The sequence below is a fragment of the Anabrus simplex genome, chromosome 2 (assembly GCF_040414725.1).
Source record: "Anabrus simplex isolate iqAnaSimp1 chromosome 2, ASM4041472v1, whole genome shotgun sequence".
NCBI classification, from domain to species: Eukaryota; Metazoa; Arthropoda; class Insecta; order Orthoptera; family Tettigoniidae; genus Anabrus; species Anabrus simplex.
Genome location: NC_090266.1, coordinates 773,749,944 through 773,766,628, shown reverse-complemented (window position 1 = coordinate 773,766,628; position 16,685 = coordinate 773,749,944). Strand labels below are relative to the sequence as shown.

The 16,685-nt window shown below is 38.9% G+C and overlaps 1 protein-coding gene across 6 annotated transcripts in view; it reads right to left on the bottom strand.

Annotated features, from left to right (window-relative positions):
* Positions 1-16,685, bottom strand: part of LOC136864451 (allantoinase, mitochondrial) — a 238,709-nt gene that overhangs the window by 161,345 nt on the left and 60,679 nt on the right. For all 6 annotated transcript variants that reach the window (XM_067141458.2, XM_067141461.2, XM_067141460.2 and 3 more), the window contains exon 3: positions 13,284-13,435. In XM_067141458.2, the coding sequence (XP_066997559.1) occupies positions 13,284-13,435 (152 nt within the window). The remainder of the gene's footprint in view (positions 1-13,283; positions 13,436-16,685) is intronic.

The window sequence follows — 16,685 nt, the reverse complement described above, 5'->3', positions numbered from 1 at the left end:
AATGGGGTGAAAGTTCCATACGGGGATCACTGTATGTACCTAGGTGTTAATATAAGGAAAGATCTTAATTGGGGTAATCACATAAATATGATTTTAAATAAAGGGTACAGATCTCTGCACATGATTATGACGGTGTTTAGGGGTTGTAGTAAGGGTGTAAAGGAGAGGGCATATAAGTCTCTGGAAAGACCCCAACTAGAATATGCTTCCAGTGTATGGGACCCTCACCACAATTACTTGACTCGAGAACAGGAAAAAAATCCAAAGAAAAGCAGCTTGATTTGTTCTGGGTGATTTCCGACAAAAGAGTAGCGTTACAAAAATGTTGCAAAGTTTGGGCCGGGAAGACTTGGGAGAAAGGAGACGAGCTGCTCGACTAAGTGGTATTATAAAGATGTTGATTCCCATGGGGAACCTGAAATATTTGTTCCGAATGAGTAAATTTATAATACCAATATAGTTGGTCTGTTATTGGACATTATAAAATTCCAGCTAACTCATTCCTGGTTGCCAGCATTTTGCCCCAGTGTGCTAAGTTGGGCTCATCAGTTGGTAAATAGCACACCCAGCAAGGCACATGGCTAGGGCACACCGTGGAGGTCACTACATAGGTTACAGGGAGCCACTGGCAGTGCCAATGCACTATGAGATACTTTATCTCATTTTTAAAAATTGATGCCTGCCTGGCTATCAGATTTTAAAGTTGTTGATTCCCATAGGGTACCTGAAATATTTATTCCGAATGAGTAAATTTATAATACCAATATAGTTGGTCCTATGCAGTAGCCTTATTCTTGATTCGTGGAAGAAAAAAAGAAATGAACCAAAGGAGCTTCTCATCTGCTTGGTTGAAACACTGGTCTGCTGTGAAGGACTTGCGCAATCTACCTGATCTTCGGATTGTCCCGCCAGCCCTGAAGTATCTCTGCATTTATTTGCAAGAATGGTGCTATTTGACAGAAGCCAAGTTAGTACCAGAAGTACAATTAACACGTCGGATTTATGCTGATTTCTTTTTGTCAAAAACCTCCGCCACTCATACTCTTAGTGCAACAAGTCCCTTCAAACACTGATTTTCTACAACTTTGCAAAAACATTAGTGTTTCTCATTTACCTGCTAAAGTGCGATCTACATGGTATATGGTTGTCCATGACATTGTACCAACAAAGGAACGGCTATATCGAATACGAATGACTGATTTGGATTCCTGCTCATATTGTGCTCAAGGTGACTCAATCCTTCACAGACTGACCACTTGTCTGAGGGTCCGACCGGTGTATATGCAAGCACAAGCATTTCTTCAACAGATGAACTTCACACTCAATAGACAGGACCGGGTTCATACGAGCCGATTACTTCATTATCCTAAGGACAAAACATAATTCTACACTCTGGATAAAAGGACTATTACTTTTCACTGTAGGGACAGGCACTACATATCACTGCTCAGTGCCTGAAAAATATTCACTGGCCATTTGGTACGCGATACTACACTCCAGCAGATAGACCTGGCTTATTAACAGCAGGTTGGTCTGGCATTCCGGGGCTTGAGGAAGAGATTGACTTAGTTCTCATCGACAATACCTTCAAGTTTTTAACCATGAATGATGCGATGGTGAAGGAAACTGCCAAGACTGAACTAAGCAAGACCAATTTTACAAGCATGAAGTCTTGCTCATCGGTTCTGGTGGCAAGTAAGAACTTAGGGAAGCTGGATCTCAAACTTTCACGCTGAGAATTTTCCCATGGGGTTGCTCCCCTGAGGTAATCAAATGTTAAAAACTTGGGTAGCAGACCACCATTGACAGGCTTTTGACGTTGTTTCCAGCCATGTCCAGAAACATCCTCTTTTAATGCCACCCACTCCGATCAGGGGCCTCTTTAGCTGAATGAAGCAGCCAAGGCAATACCCACCTGGTCGTAGCAGGTATTGACCGTGGTCCGATGTTGGACGATGCCTAATATGGGCTGACTGAGGCAATGAGCACTACAACACCCTACCCCAAATCACCCGCATTAGCATGTACCCCACAGCTTATACCGAGTGTGATAAGTACATACATACATACATTATAGACTGTTATGCCTTTCAGCGTTCAGTCTGCAAGCCTCTATGAATTAACTAAACGTCGCCACAATCCTCGATTTGCAACTAGTGTTGTGGCCTCATTTAGTTCTATACCTCCTATCTTTAAATCGTTAGAAACTGAGTATAAACATCGTCACCTTGGTCTACTTCTACTTCTCTTACCCTCCATAACAGTCCATTATTCTCCTAGGTAACCTATCCTCCCCCATTCGCTTCATATGACCCCACCAAAGAAGCTCGTTTTTCGTACAGCTTCATCCACCAAGTTCATTCCTATATTAGCCTTTATATCCTCATTCCTAGTACCCTCCGGCCATTGTTCCCACTGGTTTATACCAGCAATCAATCTTGCTACTTTCATGTCTGTTACTTCTAACTTATGAATATGATATCCTGAGTCCACTCAGCTTTCGCTCCCGTAAAGCAAAGTTGGTCTGAAAACAGACCGATGTAAAGATAGTTTCGTCCGGGAGCTGACTTTCTCCTTACAGAATACTATTGATCGCTACTGTGAGCTCACTGCATTAGCTTTACTACACATTGATTCAATCTCACTTACAATATTACCATCCTCGGAGAACACACAAACTAAATACATTAAATTATCAACTTGATCTAGCTTTGTATCACCAATCTGACATTCAATTCTGTTGAATTTCTTACCTACTGACATCAATTTAGCCTTCGAGAGGCTAATTTTCATACCATACTCCTTGCACCTATTTTCAAGTTCCAAGATATTAGACTACCGAGCTTGATAGCTGCAGTCGCTTAAGTGTGGTCAGTATCCAGTATTCAGGAGATAGTAGGTTTGAAATCCACTGTCGGCAGCCCTGAAAATGGTTTTCCACGGTTTCCCATTTTCACACCAGGCAAATGCTGGGGCTGTACCTTGATTAAGGCCATGGCCGCTTCCTTCCCACTCCTAGCCCTGTCCTGTCCCATCATCACCGTAAGACCTGTCTGTGTCGGTGTGATGTAAAGCAACTACCAAAAAAAAAAAAAAAAAAAAAAAAAAGGTATTAGACTGCAGGCTTTCGCCACAATCTGCCATTAAGACCAAGTCATCAGCATAGGCCAGACTGCTCACTACATTTCCACCAAACTGAATCCCTCCCTGCCATTTTATACCTTTCAGCAGATGATCCATGCAAACTACGAACAGCAAAGGCGAAAGATTACAGCCTTGTCTAATCCCTGTAAGGGCCCTGAACCAAGAACTCATTCTACCATCAGTTCTCAATGAAGCCCAATTGTCAACATAAATGCCATTGATTGATTTTAATAATCTACCTTTAATTCCATAGTCCCCCAGTATAATGAACATCTTTTCCCTTGGTACCCTGTTGTATGCTTTCTCTAGATGTACGAAACATAAACACAACTGCCTATTCCTCTCGTAGCATTTTTCAATTACCTGGCGCATACTGAAAATTGATCCTGACAGCCTCTCTGTGGTCTGAAACCACACTGGTTTTCATCGAACTTCCTCTCAACGACTGATCGCACCCTCTCTTCCAAGATGCCAGTGAATACTTTGCCTGGTATACTAATCAATGAGATACCTCGATAGTTGTTGCAATCTTTCCTGTTCCAGTGCTTATAGATAGGTGCAATTACTGCTTTTGTCCAATCTGAAGGTATCTTACCAATACTCCCAACACTCCATGCTAATCTTACTACTCTATGAAGCTATTTCATCCCTGCCTTCCCACTATACTTCACCATTTCAGGTCTAATTTCATCTATTCCTGCTGTTTTATAACAATGGAGTTTATTTACCATCCTTTCCACTTCCTCGAGCGTAATTTCCCCAACATCATTTTCCTCCTCCCCATGAGCTTGGCTGTTTGCAACACCACCAGGATGATTTCCTTTTACATTGAAAAGATGTTCAAAATATTCCCTCCACCTCTCCAGTGATTCTCTGGGATCTATTATGAGCTCACCTGAATTACTCAAAACACTGTTCATTTCCTTTTTCCCTCCCTTCCTAAGATTCTTTATTACTGTCCAGAAAGGTTTCCCTGCTGCTTGACCTAGCCTTTCCAGGTTATTACCAAAATCTTCCCATGACTTCTTTCTGGATTCAACAACTATTTGTTTCCTCTGTTTCTTTCATCTACGTACAAATCCCTGTCTGCCTCGGCTCTTGTTTGGAACCGTTTTTCATAAGTCTTCTTTTTATGTTTCCGAGCTGATCTCACTTCATCATTCCACCAAGATGTTCGCCTTTTTGCCATCTTTACACACAGTCATTCCTAGGCATTCCTTTGCTGCTTCTACTACAGCATCTCTGTATGCCACCCATTCTCTTTCTATATCCTGACATCCTATATCCTAATGTCCACTGTTCAAAACTTCTCACTGATCATATCCATGTACTTCTGTCTAATTTCCTCGTCCTGGAGATTTTCTGCCCTTATTCGTTTGCAGACAGATTTCACTTTCTCTACCCTAGGCCTAGAGATACTTAGTTCACTACAGATCAGATAGTGGTCTGTATAATCAAAAAATCCCCGAAAAACTCGTACATTCCTAACAGATTTCCTGAATTTGAAGTCAGTTAAGATATAGCCTATTATGAATTTGGTACCCCTAGCCTCCCATGTGTAGCGGTGAACAGCCTTATGCTTGAAGAATGTATTCGTAACTGCGAAACCCATATTAGCACAGAAGTCCAGCAAACGCTTCCCATTCCCATTAGCTTCCATATCTTCCCCACATTTACCAATCACCCTTTCGTATCCTTCAGTTCTATTCCCAACTCTCGCATTGAAATTGCCCATTAGCACTATTCTGTCCTTGCTGTTGACCCTGACCACGATGTCACTCAATGCTTCATAAAACTTGTCAACTTCATCCTCATCTGCACCCTCACATAATGAATACACGGAGACAATTCTAGTCCTAATTCCTCTAACTGACAAATCTACCCACATCATTCGCTCATTTACGTGCCTCACAGAAACTATGTTGTGTGAAATGGTATTGGGACGTGACTACAGAAACCCACACCATGAACCATTGTATAGGGGAAAAAATTGTATAAATAAATTGATAAGTAATATGGACTGGCATTCAACTTTGTGGGGATCTGCGCTGTCAGGCGGATACTACTGTTGAGTACATTTGACTCCCACCCGACGGGCTGCAGGCACGATCTGGGCTATCGAGAGCAGTCGCATACGTAAGAAGCCTCTCCCCAGGCAGTAAGCATATCAAATTTTGATTGGTCTATAACAAACCCTCATGAAAAAGGAGAAAAATACAGGGGACCGATGGCCATATGACCCTTTTAGTCACTTTCTAAGACAGGCAGGGATTACCTGTAGGTGTATGCAGCCCCTCCCATCCACATGGGGTTTAATTCATGGTACGAAAGCCACAGAGCCTCCATGGCTCAGGTGGCAGCATGCCAGCCTCTCAGCGCTGGGTTCTGTGGTTCAAATCCCGGTCACTCCATGTGAGATTTGTGCTGGACAAAGCAGAGGAAAGACAGGTTATTCTCTGGGTACTCCGGTTTTCCCTGTCACCTTTCATTCCAGCAACACTCTCGAATATCACTTCATTTCATCCGTCATTCATTAATCATTGCCCCAGAAGAGTGCGACAGGCTTCGCAGCTGGCACAATTCCTAACCTCGCCGCTAGATGGGGCTTCATTCATTCCATTCCTGACCCAGTCGAAGAACTAGAAACAGGCTGTGGATTTCCACAAAAGCCACAATCCATTTCCATGCTTAGGTCGCACATTTTAGTCACCTCCTATGACAGGCAGGGGATAGCTTGTGTGTATTCTTTGTCTGCGTCCCCCACCCACAGGCGGTCACCACAAATGATGCTGAACGTCAGGCATGGTGTGCTTTTAGAAGCAATAATTAATTTTTTGGGAACCATAAACGACATGAACTATAAAACAATTGTGAAAAATATGTTGAAACTATATCAAGCTCATGGCTACAACATGAATTTAATCTTAAACAATCATCTGGACTATTTCCCTGACAATCTGGGACCCCTAAGTGATGAGCAGTGTGAAAGATTCCACCGACAATTAAAAGAAATGGAAAGAAGGTACCAGGGATGGTAGACCATAGCGATATTAGCTAACTACTGCTGGTGCTTGAAGAGGGAAAATACGCAACACGGTTATGAATGACCGTCAACACAACCCTCATTCCAGGCAAACGAAAAGAGTTTATCTTCAAGTGGTGGTTTGTAAAGATACCTAGGTAGTTTGTTTTATGCTGTATAAGGCTTTTCTTTTATTTTACAGTGGACTTTATTGGGTAAAACTAACTTATATGACATTTCTTTTGTGTACTGTTACAAAACCTGACTCCCGCACTGATTTCAGTGCATTAAAATTATTTACAATCACCAATAACATCTCAGTCCTCAGAAAAAAGTTTGTTTTGCTGGCAAGTCATTTAAGGTCACCTATTAATTTTTTTTTTGCAACCGAGTGAGTTGGCCATGCGGTTAGGGGTGCGCAGCTGTGAGCTTGCATTCGGGAGATAATGGATTCAAACTCCACTGTTGGCAGCCATGAAAATGGTTTTCTGTGGTCTCTCATCTTCACACCAGGCTGTACCTTAATTAAGGCCACGAATGCTTCCTTACCATACATAGCCCATTCCTATTCCATCATCGCCATTAGACCTACTTGTGTCGGTGCGATATAATGCAGGTTGCAAACTTTTTGTTTTTTGCAGATCTTTAAGGGGTGTCAAAATTTAGTGAAATGTGATAAGAATTATAATATTAAAGGAAATGATGTGGCTGTTGTGAAAAATCCTTAAGTGATATGAGAAAGGAAAGCAGATTTGAAATCAGCATGTGAGTTTTATTAATGTTCGTTTACAGAATCATTTTTTACAGATCTTTAAGCAGTGTCAACATTTACAGTAGTGAAATGTGATCAAAATCATTATATTAAAGGAAATAATGATGCCACTGTGAAAAATCCTTGTGTGATACAGAAAAACGGAAAGTAGATTTGTACTCAGCACACCTAAGTTAGGTAAGATCACCTATTAAACTATACCGGAGAAAAATATATATATAATTTGCTGGCTTGTGCAATCTTTCTTGACATACTGTTGTAGCCAATACTGCCTTAAGACATAAAAGTGGGTGGAAGTGTGTGTCTTTCGATCTGCTGTTATAAGAAATTGGATGAGACCTTCTAAATCTATATATATAAAATAAAATGTCATGACTGACTGACTGACTGACTGACTGACTGACTGACTGACTGACTGACAGATTCATCATCTCCAAGCCAAAACTACTCTACCTAAAGAAATGAAATTATGGGGATACATTTATATTACAATGTAGGTGCTCACCAAGGGAGGATTTTTGGATATTCCATTGCTAAGGGGGTGAAAATGGGGGCAAATTTTTAAAATGAGTGTTACTATATCTCTAAAACTTAAAAGTTTACAGATGTAAAAATTGGTATTTAGAATCTCCTTTAAAAATAAACACATATTTTTTTGTTTTTTTAAAATCCCATTAGAAGGGATGAAAAAAGGGTGAAAAAGGGGTTGAATGCCTTTTATGAGGATACGTATATCTAAAAAACTGAAGATATTACAGACATGAAAATTAGTATTTGGAATCTCCATTAAAAATAAAGAAACCTGTATTTTTTGTTTTCGGAAAAACCACTTGGGTGGGGGTGGGGGTAAAAAGGATTGAAAAGGGGGTTTTTAATTCTTTTTATTCAGGATACTGATATCTAAAAAACTGGAGAGGGTACAGACATGAAAATTGGTATTTGGAATTTCCTTTAAAAATAAAGGAATATATATTTTTGTTTTTTGGAAAATCCACTTGAGGGAGGTGAAAGAATTGAAAAATTAGTTGAATTATTTGTATGAGGATACTTATATCTAATAAAAACTAAAGTTGGTACAGACATGAAAATTGGTATTTGGAATCTCCTTTAAAAATAAAGAAACGGGCATTTTTTGTGGGGGAAATCAACTTGGGGGTCGGGGTGAAAAGGAGTTAAATTTCTTTTATGAGGACACATATCTGAAAAACTGAAGATGTTACAGTCATGATAATTGGTATTTGGAAGCTCATTTATTAATAAAGAAACACATTTTTTTTTTTTTTTGTTTTTGGAAAATTCCCTTAACAGGGGTGAAAGAACTGAAAAAAAAAAGTGAATTCTTTTTATGGGGATATTTATATCTCAAAACCTGAAGGTTACAGGCATGAAAATTGGTATTTGGAATCTCCTTTAAACATAAAGAAACACACCTTCTTCTTTTATGTGTGGAGGGGACATCAACTCGATGCGGGTGGGGTGATAAAGGAGTTGAATTCTTTTTGTGAGGATACTTATATCTCAAAAACTGAAGATGTTACAAACATGAAAAGTTGTATTTGGAATCTTCTTTCGAAGTAAAAAAACACTTTTTTTTTTTTTTTTTTTTTTTGGGAAATCCTTTTGTAGAGGGGGGGGGGGGGTGAATGAATTGAAAAATTAGTTGAACTCTTTATATGAGGATACTTATATCTCAAAAACTAAAGATGTTACAGATGTGAAAATTGGTATTTGGAATCTCCTTTAAAAATAAAGAAAGCCATCTTCTTTTGTTTACGAAAAATCCACTTAAGGGGTGAAAAAATTGAAAAGTGAGTTGAATTATTTGTATGAGGATACTCATATCTATAAAAGCTAAAGATGTAACAGATGTGAAAATTAGTATTGGAATCTCCTTTAAAAATAAACATGTATTTATTTGTTTTCGGAAAATCGACTTGGGGGGGCGGGGGTGAAAATAAGTAAAGAAGAAGTTGAATTCTGTTTAAGAGGATACTTATATCTCAAAAACAGAAGATTTTACAGATGTGGAAGTAAAGAAGGAGTTGAATTCTGTTTAAGAGGATACTTATATATAAAAAACGGAAGATGTTTCAGGCGTGAAAGCTGGCATTTTGAACCTCCTTTAGAAACAAAGAAACACGTATTTTTTTGTTTACAGAAAGTCCACTTAAGGGGGGAGGCTGTGGAAAGAAGTGAAGATGATGTTCAATTCTATTTATTAGGATACTTATATACTTATATCTCAAAAACTGAAGATTTTACAGACGTGAAAGTTGGTATTTTGAATCTCCTTTAAAAATAACGAAACACGTATTTTGTTCTCTTCGGAAAATCCACTTAAGGGACTGAAAAGAATTGAAAAAGTAGGTTAATTTTAAAATGAGTACGGTATATCTACATCATATGTCAAAACATGTTACAGACATGAAACTTGTTATTTGGAAAGTCCTTTAAAAATACAGGAACACATATTTTTTGTTTTCAGAAAAGGCACTTAATGAGGGTGAAAAGAAGTGAAAAAATAGAGTTGAATAATTTTTATGAGGAGGCTTATATCTCAAACACTGAAGACATTACAGACGTGAAATTTGTATTTGGAATCTACTTTAAAAATAAAGAAACATGTATTTTTTTGTTTCCAGAAAATCCACTTAGGTGGGGTTGGAGGTGGGAGAAGGACTGATAAACGGGTTGAATTCTTTTTATGGGGATACTTATATCTCAAAAACTGAAGATGTTACAGTCGTGGAAATAGGTATTTGGAATCTCCATTAAAAATAAAGAAACATGTTTGTTTGTTTTTTCCAAATTGAGAGAAGACTTTTTCTCACATGTACAGTTCTATGTCACTTGGTCATTTTAGCCCCAAAAGACAATACCACAAACGTTGTTTACAAAGAGTTTCTGGGGTAAATGAAACTCAATTTTTTGGTGAATTTTTATACTTCAAGGATTTTCAGATAATGGGTTAGTATAGTACCGAGGAAACGATTACCTTTATCAAATTACAAAATTCCTGCGAGCAAAGCCGCGGGTAAGTGCCAGTATTCCATATGTGGAAATGAGATACTAGTTTTAGATCAACTTCAATAAGAGGGAATGTGGACCTTTTCTTTTTTAGAATACTAGGAACAGATTTAACAAAGTATTATTTACCAAGAAAGTGGCTGTGCGGTTTGGGACACATAGCTCTCAGCTTGCATTTGGGAGATAGTGGGTTCACACCCCACTGTTGGCAGTCCTGAAGATGGTTTTCTGTGGTTTCCCATTTTCGCACAAGGCAAATGCTAAGGGCTGTACCTTAACTAAGGCCACAGTCACTTCCTTCCCACTCCTAGCCCTTTCCTACCCATCGTTGATGTAAGACTATCTGTGACGTTGTGACATAAAGCAGTTGAAAAAAAAAGTATCAAGGTATGTATGTACAAGCTTTAACTTCATTTCTCCTAATTTACAAGTGCATGAAATCTCTGTGAACTCTGATATTTTCATTTAGGGAGCATCAGTTGTAAATTCAGCACTATGTTGAAGTTTTATTGGTAACTGATAAAATGGATGCTGTGGATTTGAAAATAACTCAGTAGTTTCATCTATATTTGATGGTATTGGGATGTATAGGAATATTCCTGTGTTAATGTATAACTACAGAGTTATGTTTAGTGGGTTTTGTTCATGTAGCTATGTTCCATCTGTTGATGAGCACTGTTTTCTGCATGACTAAATAGGTAACACCAACTGAGAGTTAGGAAGGTATGATTGTTTTGCCAGCATCATTTATCTACATAAGAGATAATTTAGGGTTGTGTCTTTCGATGACCTCAAAGTACTGCAATTGTTATTGTTGCTTTGTACCGATTATTACTCCTTCAGAATATACATGTGTGTGTTAATCTATAACATTCTGGTACTTCCTTCTTGCCGCCCACGTGGATATAAAAAATAAGTTAGGTAACAAATTTATTGTGCGTGAGTTGGTGCCTAACTAGTTAAGTGCATGATTATGAAAGAAAGTGTACCAATACACATTAGAAATATTAGTGTGGAAGTTAGGTTGTATAGGTGTGAGTATCCTACTGATGCGCATGTTTTATTTTAATGGAGTCTTCAACCAAAGTTTCCAGCCAGGTTGTGATCCACAGCATGAAGATAACACAATGTTATTTTCTGTCTTAAATTCTTCTTAGGTATCAATGATGCGTGAAATTCTGGTCTCCAAGTCTGTGTATTTCTCTTCTTCTTGCATGGAGAGTTCCCTGCTTCCACTTTATCAAAGTCCTCGTGAACAGTACTATGTTGGTAGAGGGAAAATTGAGTGCTGTCTGCCTCTGCAACATTTTCGACCCTTCACATGATTATTCAATTATCCCCAAAGTGGTCAAAGACTTGGGTCAGATCATCAGTAATATTTTCTGAAAGCATGATGATAACATATTCAACATCATCCTTGGGGATAAAAGCCAAAGTTATCAGAGAATGAAACTGATTTCTAAATTCATTTTCTCTTAGGCCCTCAGCTTGAACTCTTTTCCACATTGCTTTCCCCTAGTGAAAGAGGCAACCGTCAACTCTACAACCAGGAAATATATCCACGACGACATTCACAACCACTGCCTCAAAGTCGGATGAGGTGTACAGTGGTTGTAATTGATGATTAGGAATATTCTGTATCTTTTCTTTAACAGTGGAGAAAATAATTTTGTAGCCAGATCTAGACTTACTTTCATTAAAGCCAAGACATCTGGAAACCACTGACATGTATAGCTTAAAGTTGTAGGAATAAGTGTGGTTCAAACCTAAAAGTGCCATCCATAAACTTAACGGCAGCATTCTGCAACTCTCTCAATTGTCGAATAGTGGCAAAATTCATAACTTTTTCATTTCTTCTGGCAGCAATATGAAGAAGCCACCCATCACCATCTAATGTCTTCTTGTACATATGGGCTATGTCTTGCAAAACGTCCAACGTTTCCAATGGTAGGCAGATTTCAAATCCGAACTAATCACAGTGTTCTTTTAATGATGTCATTCTTTGGCAGTTTCAGGTTAGTTTAGCAGGGAATACCTTGAATATGGCATTGAACAATGGAAGAGGTAGGTTCTACTGAGTCCTTGCTTCTTCCTTCATTGATTATAGGCATTGTGCCGCATGTACCGTACCCCAATCTGCTGCATGATTCGAGTTCTCAGTGGGGTTCCTTCTTCACTACTTCCTGGTTCGTATAGAGAGTGATTACGGAGCTATATAATTCTCTCTGATTGCACCCCAAATGACTCCAGCCTTAGTAATTTTATGTTGTGTGAACATGTACCCACAATAGATCAATTTCTCTTACCTGTAATTGTCTCCATTTTCACACCAGGCTGTACCTTAATTAAGGACACGGCCATTTCTTTCCCATTCCCAGCCCTTTCCTATCCCATCGCTGCCATAAAACCTATCTGTGTTGGTGTGACGTAAAGCAGATTGTAAAAAAAAAAAAGTATTTGTGAACTGAACATCTCCACTTATCGTGATTTGGAATGTTTGAAACAAGAACTGAGAAACTCATCGAAATTTTATATCCATCACCTTGTTACGTAATGTTACATTACAGTAAGTGGCAAGAAAATACCTGGTGACAAAAATTATAACAAAGTGAAACGATGATGAAAGACATTGGTAACAAGTTATATTTTGGTGACGAAATTACCGGATGACCAAAAAAATGGCACCAAAAATTCTGGATGGATCCCAGATTCTTCCCCTAAAGAAGTTTTCAGTTAACTCGACAAAACCATTTCATGAACTGTAGTAAGTGTCCTTTAAGTTGCACAATGGAGGACTTGATGGCAGCGAGACCTAATGCTCGTGATTTGGCAAAATTCTGGACAGACACTATTTGATATATATGTCATTAAGTACCATTATGCTATGTAAAATGTGTGTTTCTGTTATAAATAAATAAATAAATAAATAAATAAATAGATAGATAGATAGATAGATAGATAGATAGATAGATAGATAGATAAATAAATAAATAAATAAACAGCTCAAAACAGCAGAGTGTGTGAGGCAAGGGAAATATAAAACCAGAGCTCAAACGGGGTCAAAAAAATAAGAGCAGTGAAAGAACTGGTAGAACTGAAAATTTACACCCATGATGACTTCATTCATAAAAGCTGCATTAGAAGCTGAGTAGTACACTAATCAATATAAAGACTTAAACCCATGGAATTATCAGACCTAACATCATAAGTCGCATTTACAATAAGGTGACATTCTTCCATAACTATTTACAGCTATTTATAACCTGGTGCAAATGTAAAACGTCACTCCACAAGCAATTTAGAGGAAACTTTTCTTACAGTGGCATGTCCACTATGGTTGTGATACCACCAGCGGCAGCAGCCTTTGTTGCAGTTTTGTAGCCCTCCCAGGAAACTCGGCCTGGTTCATTGACGTGCACATGGGAATCCACCAAACCAGGCATAATTACATTTTCTCCACCATCTATGACCTATTTAAGAAAATTCAATGATAATATATTCCACATTATATAACAGGTACAAAAAACAGATGTACAACAGAGAATAATTTAATGTACATAGTCTTACCATAAATACTGTCAGAAAGTTGTTATGAACTGACACAAGATGGTAAGAGATACTTCAATATCCTGTTCATACCAATTACACAGATATCTATTGAATAAAAATCATGTATAATTTTTCAAAATGACCACCTTAGCATGCACACAAGTCTTAGTGGTCACTCATCAATTGCAGTACGCACCACATCAAGAGGGAATTCCGCTGCTGTCTTCACTACAGAGCCCTTTAAACTGATAATATTTAGGTGGCTCTTCTTGCAAGCCATTTGTAGTCAAGAGGGTTAAGGTCTGGACCTCCAGAATGCTAATAAGAGGTAGAAATGAAGTCCAGGACATTGGTCGCAAGCCACTGCTACATTGTGTGAGCCTTACGTGCTAGGGCCAAGTCCGACTGAAAGCTCCAGTTCTAACCATGAAAGAAGGTGGTGTTGAGGTTTCTGACCATTCTCTCAACCACTGTCTCCTGGTACACTTTAGCTGATGTTTTGACTCCTTTTTTGCAGAAATGGAGCACCGTTGTGCCCTCGTAGCTTAACCTCCACCACAGCATGATTAACACAAGATGGTGGCTCCTCTGGACCCTTGGAAACTTATTGGCAGCTTCTCTCGAACATGTGGTATATACTCTGTCATTTTGAGCATTAAAAGACTCCTCAGTAATGAAAACTTTTTTTTCAGGGCAAAGGATTCATCTGTGCCCATTTGCTGCATATCGTGTAAGCACTTTGCTTTCATGAGTCTGTGGCGCTTTAGTTAATTTGTGAGGAGGTGTCCTCTGCAATGCTTGTAAGCATGTAGCCCAAAGTCACTACCCAACACATGAGACATAGACATTTTGGATATTTTTAATTCACGGGCCATCACCGACTGTCTTTATACCAGATTTTTGCACGCGATTCGCCATGACTTTCACTATTCTGGAATCCATATTGTATGTAGCCTTCCTCTGCTGGGCAGCTTTCACTGTTCCAGTCTTTAACAAACACTGGATGATCATAGAAATTTTGAGCTTCTGGAGCATTTTGAATATCTCACCCAGTGACTTGACTAAATTATGCAGCACAATAACTGCTACATGATTTTCATAACTGCCCCAGTCCACTGTGAAAGCTAGTACAAACAATTTCCCATGTCTGCAGAACAACTAACGACAACTCGTGTTTCATGTCCTACCTTGGGAATGTTTTACCCTCTATGAGTGGAAGTACAGCCAGCCCCAGAAGTTGTGACAGTATATACAATAAGACTGGGTATAATGTACATGTATAAAAGAAATAATTCAAGAGAATATACTGTCATATACTCTCATACCCTGCATAATAATCTGAAGAAAACAGTTTTGCAGATTGTTGTATTATGTTATGTTGTTATTCTATTCTGGTATTTCCCAGTCAGGGCCTGGACTCTTGGTAATATCAGAAGATTGTCTTTCTCTGTTCTATGGCTCAGAATGAGATGGATAATAAAAGCATGGTGAAACCTGCTGAAACAGTCACCTTTATTCGCTGCTCACCTTAAGAAACAGTCATGTTTCTCTGGAACCGATTATAATTTTCCTCTAAGGCTTGTATAAATATGCTCTCATGTTAGCTGTCACCTTCCACTACAGTCAGCGGCCACACATTTCATACAATGATTTGTATTTAGCACCAGACACAATTCTGTACTGAAAGCTATTAACCTTCAATCAGGGGTGCCCTTCCAATGAACACTCCTGGGCTCACATGGTCCTTTACACTGCAGGAATTATTTTCATAATTTATTGTACAGCCTTAGAATCTAATAAAAATGTTAAAGGTTAATATTGTTGCAAGAAAATTTTGTTTTATTTAGATAATATTTAAAACACTTTTATATACCCAATGGCCTTGTTAGAAAATTGAGTTGATTTACAAAGATATCTTGAAAGCTTTGGAAAAAAAAATCCATTCTATTTATATTTCCTGTTAGTAAAATCGAAGTAATTTTAACTAAATATAAATGTATCCTTCCTTTCATCCTTCATCACTCTGTAATATTTCAGGAATTATTAATTTACTCATTCAGAACAAATATTTTAAGTTCCCTAACGGAATCAAAATCTATATCAACTGACTGTAAAAGAGACAAAGTCTCTCACACAGAGTGTGGCTCAAAGTAACCTGTGTAGTGGATGCCACCGGAGTACGCTTTGGGCTACAAATAACCACAGCTGATCCATGGTCCAACAGCTCTACACTCTGACAGATCAAATGAGCAGAGGACGCGTGACCACGTCTCTACAGTGGCTCTACACCTCTGCATTTGGGAGACAGAGAGGGCCTGGTCCCCACCACTGGCTGTCCTGAGAATAGTTTTCCATGGTTTTCCATTTTCTTGCACTAAGGCGAATGCTGGGACAGTTCCTAGGAAAGGCCAAAGCCGTCAACCCCCTCACTTTCTCCACACTTCACCACAACAAATCTCCTGGCCTAAGAGACGGTGTCACTGTCTAAGAGGCCCGCCTCCCCCTTCCGGAGAGGAATGAAAACAATTTAGTAGTGGTAGCAGTAGTAGTGCCGGCCCTGCAGTCTAGGGGTATCATACCTGACTCTCATCCGGAGGCCCTGGGTTCGATTCCAGGCTAGGTCAGAGATTTTTACCTGGTCCTGAGGGTTAGTTATAGGTCCACTCAGCCTACATAATTACAATAATTGAGAAGCTATCTGATGGTGAGATGCTGACCCCTTTCTAGAAAACCAAGAATAACGGCCAAGAGGATATGTCGCATAGACCATGCGTCACCTCATAATCGGCAGGCCTTCGAAATGAGCAGCGGTCACTTGGCAGGCCAGTAGTAGTAGTAGTAGTTGTAGTCGTCGTCTCCACTACATGCACTGGTAGTGTCTTGGTAGGTGTACTAGCTGCCAACGTATGAGCCCAAACTGGGTACACTGGGGTGAAACACTGGCATCCAAGAATGAGTTAGCTGGAAAATGTATATTTTCCGATAATGGACCAATTTTATTGGAATTAAAAATATATATAATTGGCAACATGGAAAATATAGTTTTAACACGTTCACTGTCGCCTTAAGTAACCTATAAATCGCTCCAGGTGTTGATATGTTTCTCTTGTCTTTCTATTAGTTGGAAGATGATAGTTTTAACACTATAAGTGAAGGTTTTTATACATACAC